This window comes from Ursus arctos, unplaced genomic scaffold (genome assembly GCF_023065955.2).
Source record: "Ursus arctos isolate Adak ecotype North America unplaced genomic scaffold, UrsArc2.0 scaffold_11, whole genome shotgun sequence".
In the NCBI taxonomy this organism is placed as follows: domain Eukaryota; kingdom Metazoa; phylum Chordata; class Mammalia; order Carnivora; family Ursidae; genus Ursus; species Ursus arctos.
The window spans coordinates 30,967,892-30,985,153 of NW_026622775.1; the positions used below are offsets into that span (position 1 = coordinate 30,967,892).

The following is a 17,262-nucleotide window of genomic DNA, read 5'->3' on the forward strand; positions in this document are numbered from 1 at the left end:
ATGTTCAATTATTCTGGATGGAAAAGTCTTATCAGCTATAAGACCCAGGACAGAACAGGTGTGCTTTCAGCTTTGCACATGCTGCCTTCAGAGTGTTCCTTCTGCACGTATTCACGTAAGCACACGCAGCCACCCACACACGCAGGGTAAAAATGGTGTAGGTGCACACATATACTCATTCAACAAACATTTACTCATACTTCCAACTGTCGTGGATAAAATACAAAGACATTATGGCTAATTCTCATCTTTTTTTTTTAATATATATTTTTTAAGATTTTATTTATTCATTTTTAGACAGAGAGAGAGAGCACAGGGGCAGGGGAGAAGCAGAGAGAGAGACAGTACCCTTGTACTAAAGCTCAGATTTACTATAAACATTGTTTCCCCACCTACTGCCTTCTCTGCCGTCCCAGGACCTGCTGTGTCCCACCTGTTACACTGTCCGTCATGTCCATGATCTCCACCTTGTACCACCTAACACCATTTGCACCACCGGCTCTTCTACTTCTTGCTGCCCAGGATGGAAATCCCCGCATTTCTATCTTCGATTACTACCACTGCCCCCCACTGCTGCTGCCCGTGAGGCTTCCATTCTGCTCTCCATCTCCTGTTGCTTCTCCCATACTTCTGAGTGTCACATGAAAAGACTAGGCCTCTAGAGTTATCCTGAGCCGCTCACTGCTCCCACATATAGGAGAGGAGCCGACACCGCATATCTCAGCATCTTGAGGTCCTGCAGCTCTTTCAGTGTGCTCAGTGCCTTGGACCTGCTTCTGTACTACCAGACAGGTTTTGGAGGTTTCTTCTGGCTCTATCTATTATCTAAGATTCCAAAGTTCCAGAAGACTGAGCTCTAGATAAGGAAGGACTTTGTGTACCATTATAGGAAACCATTTTCACCATATACTACTCGAGAAGAGAAAAAGACACAAATGCCATCAGCCACTGGTAGTTTCAGGAATTAACTATGGACACTTATCTATACCCAACAGATACTTTTTTTTTTATTATGACCAGTTAGCCAACATCATTAGTTTTCGATGCAGTGTTCAATGATTCATTAGTTGTGTATAACACGCAGGGCTCATGACAACATGTGCCCTCCTTAATACCCATCAACCGGTTACCCCATCCCCCCACCCTCCTCCCCTCTGTAACCCTCAGTTTGTTTCCCGGAGTCCATAGTCTCTCATGATTTGTCTCCATTTCTTCCCATTCATTATTCCCTTCCTTCTCATAATGTCCTCCACGCTATTCCTTATGTTCCACGTATGAGTGAAACCATATGATAATTGTCTTTCTCTGACTGACTTATTTCACTTAGCATATTCCACTCCAGTTCCATCCACATCGATGTAAATAGTAGGTATTCATCCTTTCTGATGGCTGATTAATACTCCATTGTATATATGAACCACATCTTTATCCATTCATCTCCCAAGAGATATTTTCTAGGGTGAGTAATGAAATATACCTTTTACATTTATTGCTTACTATAGAAAAGCACCACATTGTCTGAACACTTTCCTGAATGCTCCAGGTTCTGGGGACTAGAAGTACAATCAATAGGGATAAAACAGAGCTGGATTCCCTGACCCAGCAGACGAGACAAATTCTAAAGACGCCACTCTTCTAAAAAGTATTTCTGTAATCAGGTGTCCATTCCTGTCCAGTTCTCACTCCAGACCAAAGAGTCCACATTACCTCTCAGAGATCACAGAGCAAATGTCCTGTTAACTGCTTGAGACCCACTGTCACTTTGCTGGACCACTCTTTAGGAATGAGCAAAACGCCAAAGGAAAAATGTTGAAATCCTAAATGTTCCTTATAAATAGCTCTTTCCTTTCTCAAGACACTAAATACAAGTGCTGCAATAGTTAAGATCTTGGAAACTTTCTTTTGTTATTTTTGAAGGCGAGGTAACAGGGGCTCCGGTGCTGTGACTAGGGACTGGTCTGTTTACCCAGAAGTTTGAACAGAAGGTGTTAGATGCTCAGAATAAGAAAGGAAGGGCTTGGCTGTCGATTTTCTGGAAAGGCTTCATTTGCAGAGCTACAGCAGGAAATCCAAGCTGACCTGACTGTGCAATCAGCTGGAACAACGAAGAAAGATGGCATTGGGAATGAGAATTCTTCAGAAAATCCAAGTCAATCCAGGCTGAAGCATTCTGCTGTGGTAAAAACTAGATCAACACTTGAGGGGCTTAAGGTTACTTAGAAATTAATTTTGGAAAAATGGGAATCTTTATCTTTTGGAGTGGTGGCTTTTGTTTTATTTCTTTTGTTTTGTTTTTAAGAATGCTAGTCATAGGCCCTGTTGCACATATCTGGGCAAAATCTGAACATTATTTAAGATGATGAAAAATACAAAATCATCCTAGTCTAACCTTTCACCTAACTTAAAATATATCTTAAAGTACATAAAGACTACTTGAAATAAAAAGGAAGAAGTATTAAGATGGACCCACGATTTGATTCTATCATATCTGGCCTCTGAGGATTAAAACAAAGGCTTAGGGCCCTACTGATAGATAATCAGCAGCTATTTCTTTGTGATGCATGATTACCTAGCTCCGAAACCTATACTTAAGGATGAATACCTACCATTTACATTGATGTGGATGGAACTGGAGGGGTTTATGCTAAGTGAAATAAGTCAATTAGAGAAAGACAATTATCATATGGTTTCACTCCTATGAGGAACAGAAGGAATAGCGAGGAGGGAGAACTGAAGGGGGGGGGGGAATCAGAGAGGGAGACAAACCATGAGAGACTCTTGACTCTGGGAAACAAACTGAGGGCTGCGGGAGGGGAGTAGGTGGGGGGATGGGGTAACTGGATGATGGGCACTAAGGAGGGCACGCACGTGTTGGGATGAGCACTGGGTGTCATACGCAAATAATGAATTATTTAACGCTACATCTGAAACTAATGATGTACTATATGTTGACGAATTGAATTTAAAAAAAGGATGTTAGTTGGGAAAACAAAACAAAATGCAAAAAAACAAAACCTGCGTAAGTGCAGTAAGTATGACTAGAGATTAATAATAAGAAGCCTGCTTATCAGGGAGACAAGATCACATCATAGATCAGAACACAGGCTTTGATGTCAAAAAACAGTACAGCTGGTTTCAAAAGTACACATACTGACTTGTAATCGTAGGTAAATTACTTAATTTCTTTGTGCTTCAAATACCTCATCTGTAATATGTAGGTAATAACCCATACCACATTGGTTTGTGCTGGGGATTAAAGAAGATAACACACACATGTGAAGTCCTTAGCACAGGTCTAGAATACACAAAGCACTCAATAAACAGCTGCTTTTGCTATTACCATTGCAAGCAATAGACAAAGATCTCATTTGACAGGTGATGCAGGACGCATTCTGATGTCAGGGCACTAAGATAGCGGCTGTTTAACCCTTGCCTGAGTAACACACATTCAGCAAAAATCTCTCTGGCCGTGGCATCATTATGTTCAGACTGCAAAGTGTGCACGTTACTGGAGTAAGGTGCGCCTAGAACAACTCCTTGTGTAACTACTGTAAGCTTCTTACATAACCCTGCCTCTGATCTCTTATGGGTCATAATAATATGCTCATAGCATTATAACCACTTTGAGAAAAGAGAAGCCCGGGTAACTCCTCCAGCCTTGACTGTGAAATTCTTACAGTCCTGGATGTGGTTGATCTCCTTACTTTACTTATCTCACTTAAGTGCCAAGGTCCTTTCCCGCTCTGATGGGGAGAAAGTAAGTGGCTATCTTTCTGGAAGGCAATCCAGCCAGAGACACTAAAAGCCTTACAGATATGTATACTTTTTGACTCAGCATATCTATTTCTATAAATTTACCCTCAAGTGATGAATAAAGGAATGTGAAAAGATTTTTTTCAGAGGATATTGATTCAGGTTGTTCAAAATGCAATTAACATTAGGGGAAAAAAGACTCATGTTTCCGATAATAGTGTATCAGATAAATTATATTACACACAAAATAAAATATTGTCTACTTATTAAAACTGACATTACAGAAATAGTTTTATTAACATGGAAAGCCTATACATATATGTACATACACACATATATACATATATGTTTTTACATACACACACACACATATATATACAAAATCTCAAAGGTGATTTGGAGGGGCTCCTGGGTGGCTCAGTCAGCTAAGCGTCTGACTTTTGGTTTCGGCTCAGGTTGTGATCTCGGGGTCTTAAGATCAAGCCGCATGTGGGGCTCCGAACTCAGCGAGGAGTCTGCTGAAGTTTCTTTCTCCCTCTCCCTCTGCCACCCTCCACACCCGTGTGCTCCTTCTCTCTTTCTCTAAAATAAATAAATAAATCCTTAAAAAAACATTAAAATAAATAAAAAATAAACAAAAGGTGATTTGGAGAGTGGCATTATTGTTTTCAAACTTTTATTCCTTTTGCTTATCCGTATTTTCTAATTCTCTGCAATGAACATGTATTATTTAAAGAAAAAAACAAGTTCTTTTTTTTCCCCTGGAAAAAACCCAAATCTTTAGTTTTTCTCCTTGCCTGGCACAGCCCAGACTCCAGACACCTGAGCTTCGCTTTTTTAAAGATGTATTTATTTATTTAGAGAGAGAGAGAGTGAGCAGAAGCGGGAGGGCCAGAGGGAGAAGAAGAGAGAATTCCAAGCAGACCCCCTGCGGAGCACAGAGCCTGACACGGGGCTCGACCCCACAACCCTGAGACCATGACCCTAGCCCAAATCAGGAGTTGGATGCTTGACTGCACCACCCAGCCGCCCCTCAAGTTCTTTTTCTTAAGCTGCTGTGTTCCCAAGGATACGAGAATAGTTCTTGAGCTACCCGGACCAAGAAAGGATGATAAAATACGAACTTCCACATTACATGCATTTCATGTGGATGGCAACTAAATTACCCCACATTTTCTCTCTCTAGTGTAGAGAAACGGCAGAAGCAGAAGCAACTAGCAATCTCTAATTAAACGCTGGGTCTTCCCAGCTGCTGACTGCAAGAATGCTTCATCATAAAAGCCAGTATAGCACTGCTCAAAAAGTGCTGGGCTAGGAAGGGGGAGACCTAAGAATTAGGTCTCAGCTCTGCACTAACTAGCTACAACCAGCTTTGTGAACTTGGGCAGTTCACCTTGCCTCTGCATCCTAGTGAAATAAAACTGTTAGGCAAGATGGTGACTAAAATATCTTGCAGGTCTGAAAATGAATGACCATCTAGGCCCAGATGAAATTCTGGGATGGTAAAGAAAAGAGAAACTAAATCAGCAGGGAGCCCAATCAAGGCACTGAGCAGGGCTGTGTCATCAGTGAAGTGCCCATCAAACACACATCCCCCATCCCATCTCCTTTATCAGCCCTGCTGGAAGGTCAGATGTATCCACAGGGAATTGTCATCAGCTCCTTCTTTCTTTCTGTTTGTCTCTCTTCTCGGTGGTCCCAGAGCTCCTCTGTAGACAACGTCTTTGGAGTTACCAGCATTTTTATGTGTCTATATTCTCACTGAGGCTGTATAACCCTTCTTACAGTTAGAACCTTCTAACTCTTCTAATAGGGAGAGCCAAATGGTTTGCCTTCTACTGAAATCCAATGAAGGCCAAGGAGGGCAGAGGACTGGGCTCTCTCCAGCCTCTGGGGCACCAAGTCCAAAACACCAGCTGCTGAGGGAAGACCTGTAGCTGTTTAGCTCCCTAATGAGAGCCTCAGATGCAAAATGGTCAGTGAACTGACTGGTGGGGAGAAGGGGAGACTGTCGGAATATAACAAGCTCAACAAAGCTGGCTAGACAAATTCCTATGGTACTGCTTCGTTTATGTTCTTAGAGATGGCAAAAGGTATAATTTAATGCATAAACCACTGAGCAAAATGCAATTCAGCAGGCTAGAATTGATGGCACAATGGAATATCAACCAAAGAGAAAGGTGGTCGGGACGCCTGGGCGGCTCAGTTGGTTAAGCATCTGCCTTGGGCTCAGGTCATGATCCCAGGGTCCTGGGACCGAGTCCCATGCTGGGCTCCCTGCTCAGCGGGGAGCCTGCTTCTCCCTCTGCCTGCCACTCCCCCTGCTTGTGCTTGCACTCTCTCTTTCTGACAAATAAATAAAATAAATCGTAAAAAACAAAACAAAACAAAAAACAAACAAAAAAAAACCAAAGAGAATGGTGGCTTCATTTTGGGTGGTAGTGGAAAAAAAACAGTCATTACTGAGGACTGTTTTGGGGTCCCTTTCCCAATTAAAGGTCTCAATGCCAAGGAAAAGTAAAAAAACAAAACAAAACAAACCAATCAATCTGGATACAACTGTTAAATTAGAAGCAGCATATGAAAATAATGTTTTACCAAATAGCTCTTGCTTTTTCCCCGCTCTTCTTTCTGTATGGTTCATACCGCCAAGGGCCAGGTGACTGACTGCTAGATTGGGAGTAAGTGAGACTCAACGCAAAAGACTCCCCCTGCCTGGCTCTTTGCGGCTCAAGTCTAAGGCAAGTCAAACACCTAGGATTTACCCCTGCTCTTCTATAGAAAGTGGTCTACACGAACACACTGATGGTAGACGCTCCCTTGAATCCGATTTACACGCTGTGAATTCACGACGCGTACGGCGCACAGCAGTGTTTTGCAATCCTGTGGCTTCTACGGGGCAGGGAGTCAGACTCACCTAGTTTTCTGCTGATGCTTCTCTTACAGCAAAGATTCATGAAAGTTAAGCAAATTAAAAAGCTCTTGACACACTGTCCCACCAAATACCAATTCTGTAGTTCACAAAAAAACAACATTAAAATTACAAACCGAAAGGTCAGCGTATCAGAGAAATCTGAAAGCTGGCAGCTTCCGCTCTTAAAATCCTCTCCTGAAACGGAGCCAGCAATTTGGGTTTTAAATGGAAATCGGTAAGAAGGACTAATGGGTGAATGGGACTTTCACACTGGTTGTTACTTCCGTGGAGTCTTACATAAGGAAATTCTGGAGGTATCTCTATGGGTAATCAATATCCACAAAAGCTAAACTGAAACTGTTCTTGGCTTATTCTAATGAGATCATGCAGTTGTGACAGGCATTATTTACTGGGGAAATGAAAGTACATCTCTTTGTGGGATAAATTATGCCATCAGCATGTACTGCCTCCTGTTCCTTAGCTTTGGTTTGGCAAATAATTCAGGAATAATTCAGCTTTGAAACTCTGGGCTCTGTCCTACACGAGCATTCACAGGAACACCCGCTTCACAGAATCATAGAATGGCAAAGCCCCAGAAACTGAGGAGTAGCGACGTCGGGTCACAGGGAAAGAAGAAAAGGCTAGGGCTGAGGCGGCAGGGAAAGAAAGGTCACAGAGGCACACACCAGCAGCTCCCCTCACCGTAAACACAAGCTGACTGGCAAGGCCAGGCGCCTAGAGTTGCTGTGAGGAGACGTAAGAGGGCTCCAAGGAGCTCCAGACTCCAAAGGATCTCAAAAGCCTCTGGACGCAAGTGGTAGGCAGGCTGGAAGGTGAGAGAGAAAGTGTCAGAGTGTCCTTTCCACACGGTTGTTAAGTCAAGTGGTTAAGCGGCTCTGCCTGATTTCCAATTCCCTTTCTTTTTACCTCTTCACTTGCTGCCTACAATGTCTGTTTTAACACATTCTAGAATGTTTGCCGACTAACTGTGACCCTTTCCCCACCCCACCCCCCAGGGCGCTTCCCCTCTACAGTAGCTATTGGGTCCTTCCCCTGTGTATTGAATGATGGCTGGAGTGCTGGCTTAGAAAAGCCTGGGTGGCTGGGGAAGGCCTGTCTTCTTCAGGGTCCCCGCTTCCCTCTTCCTTTAGCCTCGATCTCCTTCCTCTCGCTCCAATCCCCACCCTTCCCTCCCAGGTGGTTTTCTCCATGCCCTGCACCCTGATGCCATTCCTTCATTCACCAGAATGCATAAATGACTGATATATTCCATCATTTCTCATGGGACTGTTTGCACCCTAACCAGAATAACTCGAAAGGAATATAACACTACAAAGTTAGAATTTCAGGTACCATTAAATCCTTGAGGGAGCATTCCTAGGGCACCAGGGCCTTCTGGCAGCTGGAAATCACACCCAGATAACCTCTCCTACCTGTGTGAAAGGCCAGCTGAGATTCCTGCATTTAGCTGGGCACCCTGCAATCAGCTGGCACTGCGTGGTACTGGCTCACACTGGGCTATAATTGAATATTTATTTCTGTTCTCAAGAGCAGAGACCGGATCTAATTATTGTTATATCTTTAGATCCTAGGACAGTACTTCCTACCGAGTAGAGATCAATTTAAAGACTGAGCAAAGTCAACTGAAAGAGCTCCCAATGGCCGAAGCTAGAATGATTTGAGCAAGAAAATAAAGCAGCATTGGACTCCTCCAAAGTATAAAATCAATATGCATGATTCCATACTGATAAAAATAATTGAATAAATGAAAAATCCCCACTCCTTAAGGGTGGGTTGTGCATAGTGACTTCCAGAGAGTATATAGCATGGAAAGGGGAAGAAGTAGTGATATAACAGTGGAGAAACCAAAAAAATACTTCTTCAGCTGGGTGATCAAGGAAAACCTCATCAGTCATAAATTAACAATGTGTACCCTTGCTTGACATAATGTAATAAAAATAGCACTTTATCTCTCTGATCTCCCTCAACAAAAATCCATCACCTTAGCCTAATCATGAGAAAAACATCAAATTCCAATAGAGGGACATTCTGCAATATACCTGACTAGTATCCTTCAAAACTGGCAGGGTCATCCAAAACAAGGAAAGCCTGAGAAACTTCCACAGCCAGGAGCCTGAAGAATCATGACAACTAAATATAGTATCCTGGATAGGATCTTGGAACAGAAAAAGGACATTAGGTGAAATCTAAATAAACTATGGCTTTTGTTTAGTAATAGTGTATCAAGGGGCGCCTGGGTGGCTCAGTCGGTTAAGCGTCTGCCTTCAGCTCAAGTCATGATCCCAGGGTCCTGGGATCGAGTCCCACATTAGGCTCCTTGCTCAGCGGAGAGCCTTGCTTCTCCCTCTGCCTGTCACTCCCCTTGCTTGTGTTCTCTCTCTCTGTCAAATGAATAAACAAAATCTTAAAAAAAAAAAAAAGTAAATTAGCTAAAACAAATGTACCATACTAAGATAAGATGTTAATAATAAGGGAAACTATGTATATGAGGGCAGATTAGAGCTCTCCGTACTATCTGCCCAACTTTTCTGTAAATCTAAGACTGTTCTAAAATATAAAGTCTAATAATAATAATAATAATAATAAATCAAGCGGAGGTAAAAAAATGGAAAAAAAATAAGTTCTCAGTGCCTTTGCTTTTTCTATGGCTATTTGCAAAGCCACATGCAAACTTATACCTAAAAAAAATCTTGGCCACTTTGGGTTAAAAATTCTTGTGAGAGATCCAATAATGGCAGGGCTGTTGACCACCTTTTTAAACACAGGACATTATTATAGATTATGATCAGGGGGGAAAAAAAAGATCCCTACTCAAGTAGGAAATAGGGTGCTCAGATATGTAAGTATTACTTAGTACACCCAAGTAGTCCCCACATACCTTTTCATTTCCCAGCTGCCCATGGAGTTAAGCTGGGGTCACGTGACTGGTTCTAGCCAACACCGTGTAAGTGGAAGAGATGTGTGTGACACGTCTGGGCCCAGGGAGTTAGATGTGGGCGTGCCTTTATCTCCCACTTTTCCCTTCTAAGTCGTTCTCCCATGCAGGCTTTGTGTCACTATGGATGGAGAAGGCCCAGGATCCAAAGGAGACTTTGCCAGAGTGAGAATGGGGTAGATAAAGGAGCCATTAAGATCTGGAGTCTACCTGCTTTAGTGGCTATGGTTAATTACCCTAACATACCAACTGATTGTATTCCCAAATAAAGGTTCCTTCCCTTCTGGCAGAAAGTTAATGATAATGTTTCTCTGTATTTCTGAATATCACTACTTACCACAGGCGATGGTCCAGTAGACCAAAGAGTCTGGAGTCTGGTATAGGATTCGGTAAGGAGCCACCCGAGCGCTGGAGTCCAGCACGACATCAAGGGTACCCACGAGAAGGCCTGAGGGTGGAGAAGGGAGAAGAATGCTTAAGGGTTTCCCCAGTGCTTCCCCAAATTCCCAGAGGCAGTGTCCACACACTCCTTCCATTGGACCTCCTTCTTCCCCTACAACCCCTCTCGACAGCCCCTCTCCTGTCGCACCCCACCGTGACAAAATGTTCATCTGAAACAGTCCGATGCTGGCTCTACAGTACTTGTTCCAACAACCTCCAAGAGAAACTGCAAAGTTGGAAGGCAGTCTGCTGGTATCAAAAATAATGGGAGGCTGACAGAGCTGGGAGCTCAGTCCCTGGCATATGCCGGTATTTACAAATGCTTACTTAAAATAAAAATAAGTACGGTATTAAGCACTTACGTGTTGGTGTCTCTGCTTTATCTACATTATGCCCAATGTGCATTACTTCCTCCCCGTTTTCACCTAAGAAACAAATCCTTAATTTGAGTAACTTGCCAAGGCTGGGAAGCAGTCATGTCTATCTGAGTCAGTGTGCCAGGCTGGCCTACATATTATTTTAATCTGTCCCACTTTTCTTTGTATTGAAAAAGTATAGGTCAGCTCAGCAAACACCAAGGAAGTACCTACTAGGTGCAAGGCCAAGCCCCCGGGCACAAAACATAGTAAGACAGAGTCCTTAAGGCATTTATAATCTAGTAGGGGAGAAGGCCAAGCAGTGACTGAACACTTGTTTAGGCGTGAACAAGGACTGTGAAACAAGCATTTTCACACCTCAGTGGCAGAGTCCTTTGGCATTTGTCACATCCATCATTAAAACCAGAGATGGCTGCAGGTGACTGCCCTCTGCAAGGATGCAGTAATTAGGCTGAGGACCAGAAAAGGCATTGGGGTAGCATACGGTGGCATTCTGTGGGTCAGGAACCCCACTGATCTGTCCAGACCCTGGGGGAAACTTGCCCACGTCATCCAAGTCCAGGATGCCTCAACAGTCAACAAATGAATTTATCTATTTATTTGTGAGAAATGCAAATACTCAGTACACCAATGCTCACTTAACAAGAGGCAGTGTTTTCTGTTCTCAGGAGTGCAAATCTGTTTTGTAAGTACCATTCCTCCAACACCCTTCCTCCAGGAAAGAGTGCCTCCTCTATCTACCCCAGCCTGGTATTAGGCCCCGAACATTTTCTTCACTATTCAAAAATAATATGGACACACCCACAAATTTCACAAAGTCAAATAAACTATATCCCTAACTTGGCAGGATGAATCCAGAAGATTCCCATAAAGTAAATGCCCATGATTATTCCAAACGTCTGACAGAAGTCAGCAGGGAGCAGGATTTGGACTCAGAAGAACCAGTTAGGAACTTGGGCTACTTTTCATCTTAGGGCAAGACATCTTATTTCCAATGCCTCGGTTTTCTCAATGACAAAATGGAGACAGTATCGCAGTTACAAGATTGTTCTTATAATAAGATCGAATGTAACAGGATTTCAGGGCAAGAGGCTGAGTGGAATAGGGGTTAAGAAACCTGTCTGGAGGGGCGCCTGGGTGGCTCAGTCGTTAAGCGTCTGCCTTCGGCTCAGGGTGTGATCCCGGGGTCCTGGGATCGAGCCCCGCATCGGGCTCCCTGCTCCACTGGGAGCCTGCTTCTTCCTCTCCCACTCCCTCTGCTTGTGTTCCCTCTCTCACTGGCTGTCTCTCTCTCTGTCAAATAAATAAAATCTAGAAAGAAAGAAAGAAAGAAAAGAAAAGAAAGAAAGAAAGAAAGAAAGAAAGAAAGAAAAGAGAAAGAAAGAAACCTGTCTAGAACTTGCCAAGACACTCCTTTATTTAGTTTGACTTCTACTTAGATGGCATGTCTATTAAAAATGGCTTTGGGATACTACTGAGAGAGCCTGCGGCTGCGAGGGGAAGCAAAGGCCCCCAGGCTCACTTGCTCTGCTCCTGTTGAAGAGAAGCTGCAGACCGGGAAGCAGGAAGCTCAGTGCCTGGCTCATAGCAGGATTTTCAGGAAGTTCTGCTGAAACTCTTGCCACTAGTATCTCCTGACATGTTGTCTTGTGACAATGTCTTGAGGTTTGGTTCCCACCCTATCACCATATTGAATGCCTTGCTGTGGGTGATGCCACTGAAACTCACTTCCTTCTGCACTGGCAGCCTGGGATCATGGAAAGAGCCATACTGCTGAGTCACCTAGCGTGCCCACGAGCTCAGTTCTGGCTCTGACTCTGACAGAACCAGTTCTGTGGTGTGGACATGCCACTTAACTTCTTGTTGCTTTGATTGGCTCAGTTGTAAAGTGATTATAATAGCACTTGCCTTCCTGGACCAAGGTTATTAATCAAGAAGCCTACAGGAGGTTAACCATGGGCAAGTCCTACAGTTGTCCTTGGTCTTTGTCCAAGGACAGGAGCACATTTAGGTTCACTCCAAACCACAGTGACCATAGTCAACCTGAAAACACCAGGAAAAACAAACTTTCACTAAAGTGGAAATTAATTCATTTGTTTGATCTGGCCTGTAGGAAATACATTAAAATCCCTACAGCCTACAGTTTTCCAAGGGGTAAATTTCCACATAATGCCACGCATGTATGCATTTTTGTTTTCTCTACTGTGGCGTGGATTTACTGCAAGGACCTCTAATTCCTTTTCATTTCTCTGCAGATGAAAGACTATATTAATAGGAAAGCAGAAAAGAGCGTGAGCTAAGCTGGATTCCCTTCAATGTTAACTAGAAACACGAGTACATCATTCGTAACTGAGTGTTTGTAATACTTCACTCTTCTTGAATCAAAAGAAGAAATGAAATCCCCAAATACTGGAAATGTCACGTACATTGATTCAAAGGAACACACACTTCCTTCTGGGCTTCGGGAATTCGGTCAAGGATTAGCCTACAGGGTTTAATGAGCCTACAAGAGTGTCCTCACAGACAAAGGTTCTTCATGGGCAAGCACAGCTCGTTGGGCAGAGCAGCCAACAGAAGCGGTCCTGGTTCTGGAATTCTTCAGCCCTGGCCCTGCCACCACCCAACTCTCACACCCAGCCTCCCTGAGCCTCAGTTTCCCCATCCTTAAGGTCTCACTAGACTTCTATACTCTGTAACACACAGGAGGGAAGGCCTCTGAAAAGGTTCAACCTGATCCACTCATCTTGGCCACCGCAAATGTCCCCAACTAAAATCCATCTTCAATACCCACGATCCTAATTAACAAAATCTCCAGGGTCACTCAGGGACAAAGAGAACTGGGTTGTTTAAAGAACACACCCCAGAGTGAGGGCTTCTGATTAGATAGCAGCTCATGAACGCTCAGTGTGCATTCACAACTTGGCACCACCAGCTTCCAGTAAGATTTAGATGAAAACAAATAGGTACACACATACCTACTAGAGGGTCCATGCTGAAATGCTTTAGACTACAGACAGCATAATATTGTAATACTCACATGACGTGCACTCAGTACAATCAGAAAACTGTTGTGAAAATTCTTTGAAAATTTAAGGTACTAGATATTCAGACTCTGGGAAACAAACTGAGGGCCTCAGAGGGGAGGGGGGTGGGGGGAATGGGATAGGCCGGTGATGGGTAGTAAGGAGGGCACGTATTGCATGGTGCACTGGGTGTTATACGCAAATAATGAATTGTGGAACATTACATCAAAAACTAAGGATGTACTGTATGGTGACTAATATAACATAATAAAAAATTATTATAAAAAATAATAAAATTAAAAAAAAAAGTAGTACTGTGAATCGAGGTATGCAGGTGGCCAGTCGAATCAAGAAATACACTCTTCCACATTAACCCAGATGTGCCCTTTCCCTTTGTAACACTGACCGGAATTTCCCCTCCATTTGGAATGTTGTGCTTATCTGTTAACTCTCACTTCCCACTGCCTTAAATGACAAATTCCTAATTATTTAAAACCTCTCTTTCTACCCCTCATCCCCTCCAAGTTCTGCTTCTGTAGTATCTATTGAATTTATTTAAAATTACTTGCACATTTGCCTCGTTCCACGTGGACTCCTCTTTCCAAAGGACCTCTTATGGTGGAGGCTGACTCTCTCTGACTCCTAGGTCCTGCATTTTGCTTGGGGCACAGTAAGCCCTGAACACACGTTTGATCAATGGATGAGCGCTAGGTTTTGAAAACCTACGGAAGTTACCACTGTGCTACCTACACGCTATGGGTACAAAGAGTCAAGACTCTGGGAGAGGGAAAATATTCCCCCTATAGCCACTATCCATACAGAATACTACAAGATGGGAAATCTGAGCCAGAGAATCCAATCCCCCTCACCCCACCCCCCCAAAAAACCAACCCAGCAATCAAGATTTTCTTAGAAGTTTTATTACTCATACCTCTGAAATGGCTGTCAAAATACTGAACCTTTGATCATTTCCCACACGAAGCGCTGGTAGCAGCTGCTCTCGTCAGCTATTTCTGGTGTTAAACAGTCTTTGATTGCCTGAGATAACTGAGTCAAATTATGGCCCTCAAAATAACTCTACCTATTGTATTAGTTTGGGGGCATCTTGTAACATAAAAATGCTGTTTTCAAGGAGATTCAGAAAACACTACAAAATTGGTACGTTTAGGCTTCCCATCTGCCTGTGGGCACTGGAGGGTGTGCGATACACACAGTCATCGCTCGCTCTGCTCCCATGCAGGAATGTAGGAATGTGCCTGTGACAATGACCCATCACCTACTGATGATCTTGGAATACCTTAACATTAAAGGGGACAAGATCCTACAGCTCACGCAGCCTTCCTCCACCCCCTCAGCCACGCAGCCAGTCAGAGGTCTACAAAGACCATGGCAGCAGAACGGTCAAGTGCACGGGCAGGGACAGTCCCTCCGCTGAGACTGCCACAGATGCCCTAAGCACTATTGTTCAAGGATGGCTTTCAAAACCACAGAAGAGTATAGGAAATTACAAATACATGCGCCACTACTCTGACTTTCAACATCTGACCTCAGCTGCTTTGTTTTTTTTTTTTTTTTTTTAAACAAAGCAAATGTAACACACATAGCAAGGGTCCCCTTAATGCCTCCTCGATCCTATTTCCCTCTCTCCATTCACCACTGTCAGGTTGTTTTGTATTCCCCCCACCCAGGTCCTTATACTTTTATTGCCCCTCGTGTACATACATGAATGCACACTTAACACTGATGTGCACTTAAAAATTCACATTAATGATGAAGAGTAGAAATTGTTTGGCAACCTGTTTTTTTCACCCAATAAAATGATGATAAAGTTGACCCAGGTTAGACTTGTAAATTTGATTCACTCGTTTTAAATGCTGTATAATATCCACTGTATAAATATAAGTTACTCTTTTTCCTAATAAAGGACATTTTGGGTTTATCTCCAATTTTTTTCCTATAATAAGCACTGCAATCATTTTCCTTATATATGATGTTTTAAGCATGTGAAAACATTTTAGAATGGAATTGTTGGGTCATAGGGTAAGTGCATCTTTAAACCTTATCAGACATTACAAAACTGCTCTCCAAAGTGATTATGCCAACTTACTCTTACCAGGAAAGCTAGAGAATGTTTCTCCACAATGGTCCCAACACTTAGTATTATCAGTGCTTTGGTTTTTTGGTTTTTTATTTTCACCAATCTCAAGGGTGAGAAATAGTATCCATTTGTTGTTTTTGTTTTTAAGTAAGCTCTACACCCAGCATTGGGGCTCGAACTCAGAACTCTGAGATCAAGAATTGCATGCTCTACCAAGTGAGCCAGCCAGGTGCCCCTCCTTTGGTTATTTGAATTTGCATTTTTCTGATTATTAATGAGTTTGAGTATCTTTTCCTGTTTATTGGCTATTCAGGTTTCTTATTCTGTGACCGATTTGCCTTCCCCACCAAACTGACTTGTGCCGGGGATCCAGTTCAGAGATTCAGAGTTTACCTTTTAGAGGCTTCCACGAATATATACCCTGCAATTCATTTCACCAAATATCCACTGATCTCCCTAAAGCCAGAAAGGCGTATACTTGGACTTACTTCTTTATATATATTCTATATATGGAGGGATTTGGGATCAGTATTTACAAACCCCTCTGCATCACTCCCATGGAAAGCTTCCGTAGGTCACGGGCTCCCACCTTCTCCTACCTGCTGCTCCCAAGGTGTTATTGGTACATCCCCTGTAAGTCTTAGCACTGAGGTAGGGTGACATGCTCTTAGGCAGAAAGTAATTAAACAGTAACACCCAGAAGCAGCTGCTGACAGAGTTATAACCTCCAGAGACACCGCAGTTTCTACACTTCTCTTAATGAATCTTGTTTCTTCCCACCAGTCTATGAGCTCCTGGAGGACAGGCACAGCCTTGTTTACTTTGGAATTCCCAAAGCCTACAGTGAGTCCCTCAAGTTATGCTGAATATTTATAAACTGGGCCACAAAGTTTCACTTTGATGGACATTGGAAGAAACCAAGAATTATTTTCAAACCTTATTCAGCTACCATAGTACCTAATAAGTTCTAGCAAATTGACCTTAAATAATTAAAATTGTCTAAGAATCATTCAATGAATGGAGACCAACACTTGAGAAAAGGTTGGAAAATCCCACCTCGGAGAGTGTGAGGTAATACAGATCAAAGCCACATCTAAACTTTGTACCATGGGAGATCAACTTCTCTAATTTCAGAAGTAATTTGCCACTTTTTAATGAATGTTGAGACTTATCTAGAATTAAGATGGACCAAAAGCGGAGATACTTTGGGAAATCACAAGTCTTTCTATTCTCCTACTTTTGGAAACTAGTCCAGAGATTGGCAGTTGTTGCCGAAAACCCAGAAAATTACCCTAAAGTTTAGCCGGTTTAAACTCTTACGCCCACACACAGACTGGGAAACAATTTGTTTGCATATCATACTGGCCAGGGGACCAGGCGAGAGACTAGGAAAAACCATCCTGTGTGCAGTGAAGGAGAATGCTGGAATCGCCAGTGGGGGGTCAGCTCCAGGGCTATAAAAGCACCCGAGTCCATAGTGTCACCATGAACCATGTAAAGGGACACACGGACTACTGCAGACCAGCTACAGTATCTTTGAGAGGGGCCCTGTCTGTAAGGAGCTGAGGGATGTAGGTTTGTTGGGAGAGATGGCTGGGGCTGGAGATGGCGGCAATGAGTTTCTCAGTTTCACAACCTCAAAGAGTCTAACAGCCTTTGTCAAACAGGGGTCGTACTGGCTAAAAGGGAGAGACTGAACC

At 43.1% G+C, this 17,262-nt stretch overlaps 1 protein-coding gene across 1 annotated transcript in view; it reads right to left on the reverse strand.

The window, feature by feature from the left end:
- The window catches only part of TBC1D9 (TBC1 domain family member 9), a 109,108-nt gene that overhangs the window by 54,440 nt on the left and 37,406 nt on the right, over window positions 1-17,262 (reverse strand). The window contains exon 2 of the mRNA XM_026499388.4: window positions 9,961-10,071. Within this exon, the coding sequence (XP_026355173.1) occupies window positions 9,961-10,071 (111 nt within the window). The remainder of the gene's footprint in view (window positions 1-9,960; window positions 10,072-17,262) is intronic.